The sequence below is a fragment of the Chiloscyllium plagiosum genome, unplaced genomic scaffold (genome assembly GCF_037043375.1).
Source record: "Chiloscyllium plagiosum isolate Xiang-an unplaced genomic scaffold, Cpla_swu_hap1 HiC_scaffold_4, whole genome shotgun sequence".
Classification (NCBI taxonomy): Eukaryota; Metazoa; Chordata; class Chondrichthyes; order Orectolobiformes; family Hemiscylliidae; genus Chiloscyllium; species Chiloscyllium plagiosum.
This window is the reverse complement of record NW_028270142.1, coordinates 104,084,365-104,101,886: the sequence shown is the minus strand read 5'-3', so window position 1 is coordinate 104,101,886 and position 17,522 is coordinate 104,084,365. Positions and strand designations below refer to the sequence as shown.

Genomic DNA, 17,522 nt, shown 5'->3' with positions numbered 1-17,522 from the left:
GCACTCTTATTAGTGAGATGGACAAAGGGACACAGAATTCAGTTTGTAGTTCAACTGAATTTTATTAACAAAATATCCTTATCAAAAATACTATGTCAGCATTTCCCAAATTTCCACAATATTTACCTTTTATCTAGCTCTGTCTACCTGGGAAAAGGTATTATCCACAATGATCCATATGTTTCAGCTGGGCTGTTAGTCTTCCTCTCTGTTGTAGGGCTATGTTAACTGTCTTCCACAAAGGTGGGTCTTGCAGGTCAAGGGGTATCTTCTCCAGGGCCACCACATCCCTGCTGCTTTGAGTCTTGCTGTAACTCTTCAGTGAGATGATGGCTTCCAGAGGTGTATTTTTTATCCCCCTTGCCCCAGACCTTCCTGAATGTTCTGTGACTTTGGCCAATGTGGTGATGAGCATAGTTCAAAGCAACCAACAGGATTGCAAAAACACCCTTCACTGTTGCCATGCGAGGGAGCAGTAAAATACACACCCTTAGGTGCTGACTGGCAGTCAAGGTGCCAGAAAGTCTGATTGTGTATTGGAGAATTATCAATCCTCAGGCTGGTTGTAACTGGTTCCCCTTGAAGCTTTTTTGTCCTTGGTTTCCACTGTTCTCTTAGCTAATAGCTGTTGGCTGCTGTTTAGTTTAGTCTGGCCAATTTTCTGTCAGACCCAAATTTCTCCAGCTGTAGGTCAATTTAGAATGTCTGATTGTGGGCTCATGGTAACTTGATCAAAATGGTAAATTCCTGAACCAGCTGAGTTTAGAATGATGAATTCTCCTACTCAAAGGCTTCACTACCCTCAGGAGAAATTCCTCTTCTATCCAAATTGAGTGACCCCCTTCTTTTGAGATTCTGACCTCTGGCCCTAGACTCCTAGGAAACACACTGTCAAGCCCTTGGATATTCTTGAATGCTTTGTGGGTTTGATATGGTCTGGATGGATCTCAAAATGCTTCAAGAACACCCACTGGCAACAGAAAACACACAAAAGGCTAGGGTCTAAGTTCTAATTCCATCTCTTGGAAACACCTACTAAACACATATCCGAGAATTTCTCTGACTAGGGCTCATCAGCCATTCAAGGAATCAAAGAATTGGAAAAGGCCATGACTAAGGACACAATTTCTTATGGTTCATTGTTTAATAGTGGGGTGAAATATTCCCCCAACCATATCCTCCATTCCTGAGTATCTATCACTACAATGGAGGACAGAGGATGAGGGAGGAGGAATAAAAAAAATAAAGAAAGCCTTTTTGTTTCCTCTTATCGCTTATAAAAGTGAGTGAGTGAGTATGATTTCCTGCAGCTTTCATCCTAAACACTCCCTTGTCACAACTCATTTGCTTTTGCAAAGTCAGCTCCCTTTTCACTGCCTACAAAGGTAAATCAAGGGCTAGGAGGAATTAAAAAGTATCAGAAAGGATAACTATTATGAAAATACTTCAAACTTAATTTTGTGTGAAATACTGATATTTGGAATGATTGTAAAAAAATGAGTTATTTCAAATTTTATGGAAATACATGGAATGATTTTTCTTCAGAAGTCATTAAAAATTCAGAGGACATTGGAGATATTTCTAAGTCAAGGTTTCCTATAAATTTCATGACTGGTGATTACATCAAAACAAGAGGTTGACTCCTGTTGGAGCTGTTTTCAAAGTGACCAGATTGAAGAGGTACATGTTTTTATCTGGTTTAGTTGGAGGAAAGCCTACCAAGAATAACCTATCCAGTTGATCGGTCATATCTGAAAGGAAAACCCCTTTTGCTCAGGGTGAAATGGACTTCACCCTTTAAAAGAGTGGCTGAGTTAACATTTCCAGATAGTTTGCACATTGGAATATAACATCTACAAGCCCTCTCAGCCAACTACATGCGATCAGTTATTTGGCCATACCAGCCAGAACATCAGCTGAAGTTTGTGACTTTTTAGAAAACCAATCTCAGGGTTTATCTTTTTCTTAAAGAGTAAGTGCACGTGCTTGCATGCGTTTCCTGGAAATTTAGAGGGATAAGCATTTGAAAACCATGTTACTTAATAGTCAATTATTCTTTTCTTAAAAAATTGAGTTGGTTTTGAAAATAAATCTATAATTGTACTTCAGAATCCAGGTTTATCCTATTGCTGAAATCTTGAGATACACAAAAAGTTATTGCTCAACTTGGTAACGAGAGAAGAGATGCTTATGTTTGTGATCAGTAGATTAATGGGATTAAAGCAAAGATACACATCTCCAGTCTTTATCTTCACAAAAACTGACAAGGAGTGTGACAAAAAAAAAAATGGATAGAGAAGGCTGTTCATAGTTTGAGCTGTTGGACTCACTACAAAGCAAGGCGCTTACGGAAAACTTTACAAAGTGTAAGTGCAGAATTTAATCTCCAAGGACACACTGCAAATTATGTATAGAACTTCAGAAGAAACAGTCAACTGGGGTTAGGGACATGTGCTGAAAATGTGTTGCTGGAAAAGCGCAGCAGGTCAGGCAGCATCCAGGGAACAGGAGAATCGACGTTTCAGGCATAAGCCCTTCTTCAGGAAACATCGATTCTCCTGTTCCCTGGATGCTGCCTGACCTGCTGCGCTTTTCCAGCAACACATTTTCAGCTCTGATCTCCAGCATCTGCAGTCCTCACTTTCTCTTGACTTAATAATTGTCCAGGGACAATGTCCTCACCTTAATAAAGGCACAGATTTTATTGAAACTGGCATTTCCTGGTTCATTGCTGAAAATCTGATGGAGTTGAGAGTGTGTGGTGCTAGAAATGCACAGGTCAGGCATCATCCGAGGACCAGGAGATTCTCCTGCTCCTTGGGTGCTGCTTGACCTGCTGTGCTTTTCCAGTACCGCACTGTTGACTCTGATCGCCAGAATCTGCAATTCTCACTTTCTCCCTCAAATCTGATTCAGAAAAGCAATGTTGGATTGAGATAATAAAAAGGTATAAACAAAAAGATTGGTGTATAAAACAATCTCCCAAGAGTTAAAAATCTAAGGAACACAGATAAAAGTTTATTGATCTGAAGCAGCCCTTCATAAAACTATATATTTAATGATGGAATGAATAAGGCCTGACATATTATGGAGAACTACTATGTATATAATCAGGAAGTACAGCCACTTAATGCTTTTCTATGTAAATTCTAATGGCCATAATTCCTGGGATGGAACTACTCCTAGGCTTTACATGTAGCATGACCACAAAGTCAGAAAATTCAGGATTTTTATGTTTAACTACACTGTAACCATCACCCCTTGACATTCAACAGTATTACTATCATGGAAACCGCACTATAAACATCCTTGGGGTTACCATTGACCAGAAACTCAAATGGACTCACTACATAAACACAATGGCTACAAGAACAGGTCAGATATGAGGGATACTGCAGCAAGTAACTCACCTCCTGACAACCCAAAGACTATCCACCATCTACAAGGTACAAGTCACTAGCGAGATGGAATATTCCCCACTTGCCTGGATGGATGCAGCTCCAGCAACAGTCAAGCAGCTTGACACCACCCAGGATAAAGCAACCTGCTTGATTGGCACATTGACAAACATTCAATCCCTCCACCACTGGCACTCAGTAGCTGCAGAGTGTATTATCTACAAGAGGCACTGCAAAGATTCACCAAAGATCCTTAGACAACTTCTTACAAACCTATGACCACTTCCATCTCGAAGTACAAAGGCAGCAAGTACTTGGGAACACCACCACCTTCAAGTTCCCCTCCAAGCCACTCACCACCTTGCCTTAGAAATATACCACCATTCCTTCACAGCTATTGAGTCAAAATCCTGAAATTCCCTCCCTACTAGCATTGTGGGTCAACCCACAGCAAGTGGACTGCAGCGATACAAGGCAGCTCATCACCACCTTCTCAAGGGCAAATAGGGATGGGCTATCAATGCTGGCCGGCCAGTGACACCAAAGTCCTGTTACCAGAAGCACATTTTAATGTGATAGCATTACCATTGCTTCTACAACAAAACCCAACCCAGTATCACTTATACAATCATTTACTAGTGGAGAGAAAAGAAACCGTATAGGAGGAGTAACTTGGAAAAACATTTAAAAAAAAACATTAAATTGTATTATACAATCTCACATGTAAACATCTGAAACTGTCTTTATTAAAAACAATTAATTGTTTGCAATAAAGCAGATACAATGATCAACAGCGTAGAGGCTACAACAATTAGTAATTATTTGAACAGAAGAATATATTACATTTGTCAGCATGACATGTAACAGGCTTATCCATTCACAATACAGGAATTTACAATAGAGGAGCTGTGATGTAACAGATTTTATTTACTCAAACAAATAACTCAATAACTGTTACTTGTATGCCTGCCTCATTGTATAAAAGGAACAGACTGAACAATGCAAATGACATTCACCATGCATAAGTGTAAAGTATTGCATGCAAGAAAAGCAGCAGCAATAGGCAGTAAAAACACAGATGTTGAGTTAAATGGTCAAATCAAAAACTAAGTGTGCTCATTACTTATCAGATACAATTATTGGCTATGCATATGTTTAAATTGTGTTGTCAATAATCGTACCAGTGTAATTCATGGAAGTTCTGAAGAGCCTCATTGGAATCGGAACATAAACTGCTTTTTCTCCAGACGCTGCCAGACCTGAGTTTTACCAGAAATTTCTGTTTTCGTTTCAAATTTTCAGTACCCAGAATTCTTCATTCCATATTGTTTAAACAATACAATGCTCTTAGCAGATGCTACTTTACATAATTGTTGGGCACCTAATTCGGATGGAATTTTCAAGGCCTGAACGTGGTTAAAGAGTTTTGAACCTGATCCACTGGACCAGGGTGATGAATAATGAAAGACTGTAAACAATGGTTTATTTGGCATAGACAAGAAATACATTTGTTACAGTATTATACACTAACAAAAATAAGTAACTCTGGACCTATTAAAAATTAAACTGGAGCCAGTAAGAAGGAAGAAATTTAGGAATTTTCTCTCTCCAGGATGTTAATCCATGTAGGGATCAATATGGGGAATGGGCCTCCAAGAAGAATAGCAGAAGTAACATATTAAATCAGTTAGAAAAGAAGTCGTGATTGGGGATCATGGAAGGAGCAAAAGGAGAAAAAAAAAAGTGTTATTTTCTTTTTGAATGTCACCAATGGGTGAAACAGACCTCTTTGTCCATACATGAACACTTGTGCAGTCTTTGGAGAGTCAAAACCTATTAACTTGGCACTATATTATTCTGGGAACGTATTATGTTTTGATGGCTAATCATTCTCAATGCAATATAATCATAATAAATTATGGGTGCAGCTACTTGGATTGCCATAATTGTTTTACAATACTCCATGTACACTAAGCTCTCTTTTTAATATGGCTACTTGAGAAATATTTTAAAATTTTATATAGATCAACTAAAGCTGCCAAAATGATGTCAATCGGATTTGTTACTGATATAAATATAAAGAGATTGCAGGTCTGCAAAACAGTAACGTAGCTCCTTATAATTTTTCTGCACAGTATCAAATTAATGCTTTGGATAGTACCGCACACAAGACAAATCTAGATAAATACTGTTTGCCCTTTAACAAAAGTGAATAAATCTATTGAAGGAAACCTCTTCACAACTGTAACAATGTAGTTTGTCAATTTACTTATACACATTCACCCACATAACAGCATAAATTAAACATAATATGCAATATGAATCAAACTTTGGGAATTTCTTCCATAGAAACAAACAGAGCAGTCCTTTATTGTTGCTCAGGTGATTAAAAATCAAATCAGAAGGAATACTGAAATACAGCAAATGCAAAGCATTCTTACTGCTTTTCAATTCAGAATTCCTATATTTAAGCACCTGACCCATCAAGAGGCTTAAAAATTGCCCAAAATGCATGGGGACTGTCAAGAGTTTCTGCAAAATAACATTTATTTAAGTGACAAATAGAATAGAGAGCAATATACAATTTATTTTACAGTATAGCATTTTTCAGTAGACCGGTCAACAATTAAAGAGGCCTAAAGATATTTAGACATATTCACACACATGCTTCGTAACTGTCAGTTCTTTAGTTTACAGCTGGTCTTGCTGCAGTGGTGCTATTTGATAAAATTGAAACAAAATTATAGAATGACACTACTCCAGTCCATCAAAACATGTTCCACCATCAAAAGTATATTGTTAGTGACCAGAGACTAGTATGAAATGTACACTGTCAGCTCGCTTATTTGTTTGTAAATTTTACCAAAAAGCTAGTTTAATTGAGCCACTGTCCCAAAAGAAATAGGTCTTAGATTTTCAATAATTTGAATATTTACTGTATTTGTAAAACAAAAATTACTCATAAAAAAGGAACACCCTTTTCTTATCCTTCTCCTGAGTAAATGAAAAACCTGTATGAGAAAACAGAGGGTAATACATTCCTTATAAAATATAAAAATTGCAATCACAACCACCAATTGCAATAGCCTTCCATACCATATTGTAATAATGTATTACAATCTTCACTGCAGGAACAGCAATCACATTTGACAAAACTCTTTCAATATATTTAAACTGTGAATGCAGTTCTTAAAATAAATTAAAATGTTCATACCTTAACTGCCTCTGCAGCACAAAATATAAACTTTAGTGCAGACTGTTAACTGTAGCTGTAAAGAAATAACCTGCATTTACATCTTAATTCAGATACAAGAAGCCAGCATCTAAACTAGAACATAAAAACTACAACAGTGTTATATTTCATTTTCACTTTCTGGAATAATTATCTATACCATGAAAGCAGCAAAGCAATTGCATAAAATATAAATTTTACAATATATATTACATGACACTGTTTTACACAAATAGATAAACATTACTTTATTAGGAATTCCATTGTACCTGGTGACCCTCAAATTAATCTTTCATTTCATACAAAGCTAAAATGTTTGGCCTTGCTTACTAACAAAGTATTGCAGATCTCTTCCAATGTATTAACGTAAGATAGTCAGCCACCAACTGTCAGAGATCAAGATCATTACTAGAGACCTAACTGTAATAATATTTGCATATGTGAAATGAAAGTGGGGTCTTCATAATTATGGTACCATTTTTCAAAAACCTTGTGTATCTAAAATTTTGCTGACCTATATTTTCCACACAAACCACTGCTTTCAGTTTTCTGCATTATGCTTATAATGTGTACTTATAACATGTGAATTAAACTGCACTATTGTAACGGTTATATCATCCCTATACATTCTTGCTAGCTCTTCAGGAAGACTTAGCATCTTGGACAAACGCTCATGATCAATAGCTCCAAACTCATTTTGACCAACAGCATGCCTTATAAGATGAGTTGCAGAATTTTGATCTTCAAATGCAGATGAAATACGATCTCTTCTTTCCATTAATATACCATGCATCTGACCAAGAGTCACTTTATAACCCCCAACAGAAATAGGCTGCTGAAGGTGGACACCAGTTAGATGCTCCCCAATAATTCTTACAACATCCTCCCTATGCAATATTTCCCAGAGACCATCTGTGGCTAATACAAGAAATTTGTCCTGGGGCCTTAGTTTATGGTAAGTGACTTCAGGTTGAGCTGTTAGGTATGGGGGAGTGTGATAATTAGGTGGAAAGAATTTTGTACATTCATTCTCATTTAACAGCTCTGGACCAGACTCCAGCACCCGTTTCTGCAAATCTATGCTCCACTTGAACTTAACATCTCCAAAAGCTCTAAACGGCATTAACAAGGAAAGCAGACGGTCTTGTTTAATAATACTTTTGACCTCTGATTTTGGATGTTCAGACTTGACTCTTTCCACTTCCTTCTCATTCTGTGCATTATGGTCGTTAGACAGTGTGAGTGCAGACCACGTTCCATCTTCCTCCTGAACTCCAAGCACAGCTCTGCTGTCTCCAGCATTTGCAATGTGCAAATCTAAACCATCTATGTGTGCAACACAGGCAGTTGAACCAGAAAAGGCCACACGCAACTGCCAATAATTGAGAAAGGAATTGTTGTTACCCACTTGAGCCTCTAATGAAATATCATTGTCAAGTCTTTTGAATGAATTGGTCAAAGCTTCCATTACATCTGGTGTTTCTTCAGTGTGGAGATCAATCAGTTCTTGCCAGTAGGTTCTTAAGCTATCAAAGTACATTTTTGAAGCCTCCTTACTGAAGTAGTCAATAGGATGTTTATGCCACTGTAAAAGTGGCAATACAACACGACCATTTTCCACTGCATTCTCTATTTCCAGTAAGGTTTCCTGGTTTAGCAAAGCAACAGCAATATAGTAAAACAGTCTTTCACTGACGGCTTGTGCACAGGCACATCCTGCATGCCCATCTATAACACTCAGCAGCATACCTCTGGTTTGAAGACAGGTAGCTGCACATCTTCGATCTTCAACTGGAGAATTGGATGGCAACTGATTGGAGTCAAAACCCAAAATAGAACTAACATTCTTCCCATCAAATTCAGGTACTTTAAAACTATACTCATTTGCTTTCAGGATGCTGTTAACTTGAGGAGGAGTAAGGTTATAAAACTGTACAATTGTAGTCCTGTAGTTCCTTGAACAAAAATGACCAAATAAATCTTCAGCCTTGCTCCATTTGAAGAAAGGTCTTAGAAAAGTCTTTCGCAGGGATCTAACTGCTGCTTGCCAATTGATTTGTGTTGATAGATAATTCTGGAAGATATGATAGCGACAGGCTGTGACATATACTTTGCTCATCTCTCCATTTCGAAGTGCTGGAAACAAAAGGTGTACTGGCACCAACATTTCTTCAGGATAAAGTGGACAATAGGACAGCTTTTATGCATTTCCTATAAAAATAGAGGAAAGACATATTCACTTTTACTATGCATAAACAAGAATGGGGAAAAATTTAAAAATAGATAATAGTTTTAGGTAGCTAATTAACCAATGATGCTTATAACGGATATTTACCATTCACTAAAACATCCCAAGACACTTAATCAGACTGATATCACCAAAAACATTTGTGATACCAACTACAGAAGGAGATATCTGGACAGATGACAGAACGTTTGACCAAAGAGGTAGACTTAAGGATTTCTTACCCTACAAATGTATTTCATAGCAAAAGCATTTAAATGGCGAAGCACAATCATGTTAGTAATTTTGAATAAATACAACACTGATGAACGAATACAACTTTTCGTAGTAATTCCCAATATTCAAGCCATCCTTTGTTTTCTAAGCCAAGAACAACAAAACTATTAGGGGATTAAATATATTGAGGTCAAGTTCAAGGATTGCTACACAGAATATGCAATAAAATATTTCACACAACTTAAGTTTAAAGCATTGGTACAATAACAAAAGCAAAATGCTGTAGATGCTGAAATTAAAATTAAAACTGAAAATTCTGGAAACAATCAGCACTTCAGGTAGCAGCTTTAAAGAAGCAAAGGTTAATTCTTCAGGTCTTTTTTTTAAAAAAAATTCATTGTTGAGATGGATGCCACCAGCTAAGCCAGAAATCATTGCCTATGCTTAATTGCACTGAAGGTGGTTGTCAAGAGTCATACAGACTAGAAACAGATCCTTCAGTCCAACAAATCCATGTTGAACAGAAGCTCAAACTAGTCTCACCCGCCTGTGCTTGGCCCATAAGTATCCAAATTTCTTATAAACACCAACTGTAACCCCATCTACCATTTCCTCTGAAAGTTCATTCTACACATGAACCACTAAAAAAAAAAAGCCCCTTATGTCTTTAAAATCTTTATCCTCTCATCTTAAAAATATGGTTCCATTCACCTTATCTATACCTCTCGATTTTATAAACCTGAGGTCACCTCTCAACTTCCTACAGATTCCAGTGAAACAAGTTTGAGTCTTTCCTCATAACTCAGATGCTCTATTCCCAGTAACATCTTTGTTAATCATTTCTGAACCCTCTCCAGCTTAATAATATCCTTCCCATAACAGGGAATTCAGAACTGGATACAGCACTCAAAAGGCTGCCTTCTTGAAGTGCTGCGATCCTTGAGGTTTAAGGGAGGTGATAGCCTACTGGTATTAATTGCTGATCTAGAGACACAGGTAACATACTAGGGATCTGGATCAGAATCGTGCTACGGCTGCCTGTAGAAACTGAATTCAATAAAAATCTGGAACTAAGGCTTATAATGGTGGTCATCTAATGATGATTATGAAACTTCGAATCACAGAATTCCGACAGTGTGGAAGCAGGTGATTCGGTCTAGAGTCCATATCCACTTCTGAAGAACAGTCAAAAGGAGGCTAGGTGAATTAATGTGATGTATCTTTTAGATGGTGTATATTGCTGCCATTGGACTTCAGTGGTACAGGAAGAGAATGTTGAATTTGGTGTAGGGTTGTCAATCCAGACGGCTGCTTTGTCCTAAGTGGATGAGTTTATTTTGAGTGATGCTAGAGTGACACCCAAACAGGGAAGCAAAGAGTAACATTGCCTGTAATATATTTTACTCTGTATGGACCTTTGAGATCAGTGTATGGCAACCATTTTCATGAGTCAAAGCTGCGATCCAGGCTGGCATGCCAATTACTGTGCACTGAAAATCAGATTGGTTCTTAAAGGGAACACTGAATGGGATACTGTCCACCAATGACTCCAGTCTTGTAAATCTTGGACTAGCACTGGGGAGACTGGAGGAGTTACTCGTCACTGAATTCCTAGACTCTGACCTGCTCTTGTAGCCACAGCACATCATAAGACCACATTTACATGACTGGTCCAGTTCAGTTTCTAGTCAATGATAACTCCTAGGATGTTGATAGTGGTAGATTCACTACAACCATTGAATGTCAAGGCATGATTGTTAGATTCTCTCTTTTTGGAGATGATACTACAAATGTTACTTGCCACTCACCAGCCCAAGCCAGGACATTTTCAGGTCTTTCTACACATTATTTAGGGGCCTCTTCAGTAGGAGGAGTGGAAATGATCCCTCCATCGTAACATCCATAGTGGATAAGGTCAGTGATGAAAATATTTGGGCATAGGACATTATACTGAGAAACTCCCTCAAATGATTTCTTTGGAGATGATTGTCTTCCAACAACTGGAATCAAATTCCTTTGTCCCAGTGGACAGCTTTCCCTTCATTGACTCAACTTTTGCTAGGGTTCCTTGATTGCACACTGGGTCAAATAATTCCTTGATTTCAAAGGCAGTCACACTCTTAGCTCACTTCATATCTGGATTGCAGTTCTTATTCCGATGTTTGGACCAAGGCTGCAATGAGGTCAAAAGCTTAGTTGGCCCGAGTGAACCCAGGTCAAGCAACAATAAGAAGGTTATTCGTTTACAAATGCTACTTGATAGCACTGTCCATGTTTATTTCAGACTCCCACCAGCCACTGTACTTTGCTTTTAAGAGAGGGCAGTAGTTGGCAAGGTTAGATTTGTCCTGCTCTTTTTGGACAAGGCATTGGTGATGCTTGGATCTTCAGAAAGAAGCAGAGAGGGATTATCCACTTGGCATTTCATGTAGTAGTTGGATGCAAGTGTTCTTTCAGTCTGGTTTTAAAAGTCATTGGCCTGAAATATTGACAAATGAGAAAGACAATTTTCTTAAAAGAATTCTCAAATGCATAGAGCTATACATCACAGAAACAGACCCTTCTGTCCAACACGTCCATGCTGACCAGGTTTCCTAAACTAAACTAGTCCCATTTGGCTGTGTATGGCCCATATCCCTCTAAACCTTTCCTATCCATGTACCTGTCCAAATGTCTTTTAAATGTTTAATTGTACCCACTTCTACAACTTCCTCTGTCATACTTGACTAGAGCTTTGAAATGGAAGTCACTACAGCAATGGAGGTAGTAAAGTGTCATGATAAATAAAATATGGAACAGACTGGTAGGAATTGAGAAACAAGTACTAAGGACCCTTCAGCAATGAAGCTCCTTGGATGCTGCCTGAACTGCTGTGCTCTTCCAGCACCACTAATCCAGAATATAACACAAGTAGCCATCCACACAATCAACAAAGACCATTTGTTTCCAAGACTATGTATCAACAATCTTTCTTGCCAAGAACAATCCTGCAGTGTAACAATAACAGAGTTGGAGAAACTCAGCAGGTCTGGCAGCACCTATGGACAGAGGCAGAGTTTCACTGATGCTTTATATTTTAAATTCAGATTTCCAGCATTTGCAGTGTTTTGCTTTTACCACAATGGAACAACCTGCCATAGGAAGTTCTCACAGCCCCATCACTTCAAATCTTCAAGACCCATCTTTAGATTATTTCCATTTAAAAGCTTCCATTTATATTCATATTGAATGACACCAATGTGCATTTTATTGCTCAGCACATGTATGAGTGTATTGAGGGGGGCCTGGATCTTCTGAAGAGTGGCAATTATAATTGTATTGCTGCTCTGGTCAAACATTCACTGCTCCAACACTACACTGCATTTACTCTGGATCATTCTGAATCAGATTTACTCCAGAAATGTGGAGGGCAGTCTCCATTTCAGAGTTACATTCAATCAAAAAAAGGAAGAGCACACCTTTTTCATAACACTTCGTGCCAAGTGGTAAGTCTAAAGTGGAGTCCTGAAGAAGGGTCACTGGACCCAAAATGTTAACTGATTTCTCTCCACAGATGCTGCTAGACCAGAGTTTTCCCAGCAGTTTTTGTTTCGGATTCCCAGCATCTGCAGTTCTTTTAATTTTTCGGTAAGCTCAAAGGCTCAATTTGATTGCTCGGAATGAGCGAATGGATACATAGGCTGGATGAGAATATCAATAAATTGATAAGATGGCAGAATTGTGTTGTAGTCAATAGGTTTGAGTTAATATGCATTATAGTGAGGCAGGTTAGTTCTAAATTTCCTGGGTAACTTTCCAGGTAAGTCAGTCAGAATGGCTGAAGACTGAAATTTTCAGAGGATCTGGGGAAACAGCATAATTGCGCATCAAAAGTCAAAGCCACCCAGGTCATTTCATGTAGGTCAGCACAAGGAGAGGAAATGAGGAAACTGGTGAAGTGTTCCGAGGCGGAAGAGGAGGTGTTCTTCCTCCAGGCATCAGGTGGTGAGGGAGTGGTGGCGGAGGCAGCCCAGGGTTGAAATGTTTGGCCTTGGGGCAGTGGGATTGATTGTGCTGGTGTTCCAGAGATGTTCCCTCAAGCGTCACAGAACACACCAGATGGCCTCCTTCTTTAAAGACCGTAATTTCCTTTCCCACGTGGTTGAAAATGCCCTCCAACGCATCTCATCCACATCCCGTACCTCTGCCCTCAAACCCCACCCCTCCAAATCGCAACAAGGACAGAACCCAGCCCCCGGTCCTCACCTTCCACCCTACCAACCTCTGCATAAACCGCATTATCCACCAACATTTCCACCATCTCCAAACATACCCCATCACCAGATATATATAGCACTCCCCATCCCTTTCCACAAAGACCATTCCATCCGTGACTACCTGGTCAGATCCATGCCCCCCCAACAACCCACCCTCCCCTCCTGGCACCTTCCCCTGCCTCCACTGGAATTGCAAAACCCGCACCCACACCTCACCCTTCACCTCCAACCAAGGCCCCAAAGGAGCCTTCCACATCCAAAGTTTCACCTGCACATCATTTATTGTATCTGTTGCTCCCGAGGCAGTCTCCTCTACACTCCTCTCAGAGCGCTTTAGGGAACATCTCAATGACACCCGCACCAATCAACCCCACCGCGGCCGAACATTTCAACTCCCCCTCCCACTCTGCCGAGGACATGCAGGTCCTGGTCCGCCTCCACCGCCGCTCGCTCACCACCCGACGCCTGGAGGAAGAATGCCTCATCTTCCGCCTCAGAACACTTCAACCCCAGGGCATCAATATGGACTTCACCAGTTTCCTCATTTCTCCTCCCCCTCCACCTTACCTCAATTCCAACCTGCCAGCTCAGCACCATTCTCATGACCTGTCCTACCTGCCAATCTTCCTTCCCATCTATCCACTCCACCCTCCTCTCGAACCTATCACCTTCATCCCCACCTCCATCCACCTATTTATTGTACTCTGTTATCTTCTCCCCAGCCCCACCCCCCCTCCCATTTATCTCTCCACCCCGAAGACTCTCTGCCTCACTCTTGAAGGGCTCACTCACTCAGATGCTGCATGACCTGCTGTGCTTTTCCAGCACCACTCTAATCTAGACATTGAAATTTCCACAATGTACATCTGGTCCCAAATAATCCAGAGACTGCAGCATTTGATACTTGAAGAAAAATAGTGCAAACATTTAAACCTAAAAATATTCCAAGTCTCTTCCACTAAAATCATATGTAGTACATTTTTAACCTTTATATAATCAACAATATTTCTACAGAGCAATGGTATAGTCACCATAGTCAAACCTAACGGTCACGATGCATTAATCAAGGGAAAGGGTTGAGAAGGAGTTCTCCACAATAACTTCAGCCGGTGCAGGAATTGAACCCACACTTTGGCACCACACAGTATCAGGCGTCCAGCCCACTGAGCTAAGAAATGAATGAACGAAAACAAAACCCCAATTTAAGTTACTTGCAGCGCTTGCTGAATTTTAGTTGTAATGCATTAACACCTTGTCGCATGTCGACTGCCACTTTCAGCTCAATGACAGCATGGGGTGCGGTATGCACTACGTACCAACCACTGGGCTCGGTGCTCGATGAATACTTCGCACATTTAGGGTCCAGTGACACACATCAGTCCGAGCACCAGCACCCGGGGATGGCAGCCCGCTCGGGACCCCAACCGAGTAGCACCGCCCCCACAGCCTTCCGGGCACCGCCCAAGCCGCAGGCTGACAGCTCGACTGACAGATACTGCTCAATCCATTCCCAAAGGCACGGTACCGCCTCATACCGACCGCGCGACATCCCAATCCCTACGGCAACGACACTCGGTAACGAGAGCCCGAGCCTCCTCGTCCGGCTCTCCCAAAGCTGGCTTGCGAGCCTACCTCCCTCTCTCTCTCTCTCCCGGTACACGGAGTGACCACCGGCGGCGGCGGTTGGACGCCCACCGTCAACCGGTACGAACCTGCCAGTCACAGCCCGAGGATGAATTCCTCTCCCCGTCCGCGCGCTCCTGCTCGCGACAGCAACACCAACAAACCGCCGGGCGCGCACGCGCTCCGACCGTTTGACATTGACACCAGTGCCGCGCTGATTGGCTGAGTCTGGGGGGTGGGTTCCACTGAGACGTCACCGCGAAGGCGCGAGCGGCTGTGAAGGGTTTGTGCTAATCCCGGGTAAGGGAAGGGTGTTCTCACGTGGTGGAGGTGGTGCTTCATGTTGTCCAAAACCTGGAAACGAGGAGAAACAAAGCAGTTATCAATCCATCTAAACCAGGCGGGCGGGCTCTGGAGTATAGAGATAGGGAAAGCGTGGGGGAAAACAAAATGTTGGGGGGGCAGCTCTTGTGAAGAAAATGAGTTGTCAGTGATAGGGGTAATAAGTCAGAGCTGCACAAAAGACCGTAAAAAGAGGTGAAAGGAAGAAACAGCGCTTAAGCGGAGGGAAAAATCCACATCCGTTGTTAGCCCTTGGTTGTTGAGAGCTTGTGCGCTTTCCTGAGCTTCCTTCTTGGCTCTCACAGCATGTCTTGCCATCATCCACTTTGAATTACAGAGTTATAGAGGGGAGAAGGAAGCCATTCGGTCCCATTGTGTTTGCACCGGTTCTATTACCCAGTGCCCATCACCAACCCTTTTCCCATATCCCTGCAAACCATCTAGACAAATGAAGCCAGCTCCACATTGGGAATGCAGGACTTGCATTGTAGGGGTTGTCTAGCACACTAGTCTGATTGAGTATAAGTTTGATGCAAATCTACTCAATTTCCCAAGGGCGAAAGAAAAGACCTAATTTTTGAATACAATTACAATGACCTCTGGAATACAAATGACTGGTGGACGTAGAAGAAGAAAACTTAAGAACACTCTTGAAGTGTTCAAAGAAACATTTTGTGCATGAGGACTGCGACTGAATGGGGATAAGTGAAAAGTCTTACCCTGCCAAAACCAGGGCTAGTACCAAATCCTCCCAGCATCACAGCCCCACTATTTCTGCTAACTCTGTAGCCTTTTGTCCTAGTAGTTCCCTGAGCATGAACCTGGAAATCGTACGCAGTGCTCAACTTCCTCTTTTGAGAAGTTGCTGAGGTAAGTCATGAGACCTGCAGAAGGTCACAGGTTGCAGCCTACAAGGCAGCTTTCACTTGATTGACCTCTGTGGCTGCAAAACCAAAGTGATACATTGCTGATGCTTGAGAAACCTCGAAATATAACATAACTATTGTGTCTGGAAGATCTGGCCACTGCCTCAGAATACTAAATACTCATCCTTCAAAACATGCTCTGCATTCCCAGTTCCACTGGATAAGTAGTAGAAACATTTCAAAGACATCCTCAAAGTCTGCGTAAGTGGACTGGCTTTGATCTCAACAGTAGGAATAGAGTTAAACAGAGTAATTGGGATAAATCTTCACAAGAGAAGGAAGCAAGAGTTGGGATTGTTTCTGAGCCCAGAACCACCTCCCTCAAACAGCATTTACTCTATGGTATTTTCAGTCTGTGAGAGTAGAGCTTTGGAAAATGAACATTCAATGTTCATGAGGTTAATGGTAGGTTTTGGGTTTCAGTGATGCATCACCTAGGGTTTACAGCCGTGGAGGATAGGTGGATGACACATTCAATAATGTGCCACATTAAAGGTCATTGTGCAAGATAGGATACGCAATATTATATTCGAATCTCTATAGTGCAGAAAGAGACCATTTGGCCAATCAAATCTGCACTAACCCTCCAAAGAGCATCCTATCTAAATTCAGCACACCTCCCCCATCCCCAATCCCCATAACCCCATTTACCATGACTAATCCACCTGACCTATACATCCCTCGACATTAAGGGACAATTTAGCATTGTCAATCCACCTAACCTGCACATCTTCAGAGAGTGGGAGGAAACTGGAGTACCTGGTGGAAACCCATACAGTCACAGGGAGAATGTGCAACCTCCGCACAGAAGTGGAGGTTGAATCTAGGACCCTTGTATTGTGAGATAGCACCATGGAATATCAAACCACTGAGCTGCCATGCCACTAATGTATTAGCAAAGAGTGAGGATTGGTTAATACACAGGAGAGTTGAGATTAATGGGTATTTTTCACGTTGTAAAACATAACTAGTGAAGTCTCACAAGGATCAGTCCTAGGGCCTCAATCATTTACGACCTATATTAATGATTTGAAGGATGGGTAGAGTGTAATGTATTCAAATCTGCTGATTGTACAAAAATAGCATGCTATGTTGAGGACATAAGGAAAAAGGGTATAAAGATGTCGAATGGGTGGGTTAAAACTTGGCAATTGGAGTTTAGTGTAGGAAAGTGTGAGGTAGTAAGGAACGTTGATAGAATGAATCAAAAGGCCAACTATTATTTAAATAGAGACAGATTCCAAAAAAAATTGCAGCAGGTAAGGAAGGGTCTGTGTATTCTTG

At 40.9% G+C, this 17,522-nt stretch overlaps 1 protein-coding gene across 4 annotated transcripts; it reads right to left on the bottom strand.

The window, feature by feature from the left end:
- Window positions 1-4,122: 4,122 nt before the first annotated feature.
- On the bottom strand, window positions 4,123-15,147 carry pdp1 (pyruvate dehydrogenase phosphatase catalytic subunit 1). Of its 4 annotated transcripts, none has more exons than XM_043688073.2 (2): window positions 15,060-15,147; window positions 4,123-8,841 (listed from the first exon to the last, which is right to left on the bottom strand). In XM_043688073.2, the coding sequence occupies exon 2, from the start codon at window positions 8,795-8,797 to the stop codon at window positions 7,172-7,174; it is 1,626 nt and encodes a 541-aa protein (XP_043544008.2). In that variant the 5' UTR covers window positions 8,798-8,841; window positions 15,060-15,147; the 3' UTR covers window positions 4,123-7,171. The 4 variants fall into 4 exon arrangements, with proteins under 4 accessions (XP_043544008.2, XP_043544010.2, XP_087842658.1 ...); XM_043688075.2 differs by lacking the exon at window positions 15,060-15,147 and adding an exon at window positions 14,664-14,927; XM_087986532.1 differs by lacking the exon at window positions 15,060-15,147 and adding an exon at window positions 14,599-14,618.
- Between the last annotated feature and the right edge of the window lie 2,375 nt (window positions 15,148-17,522).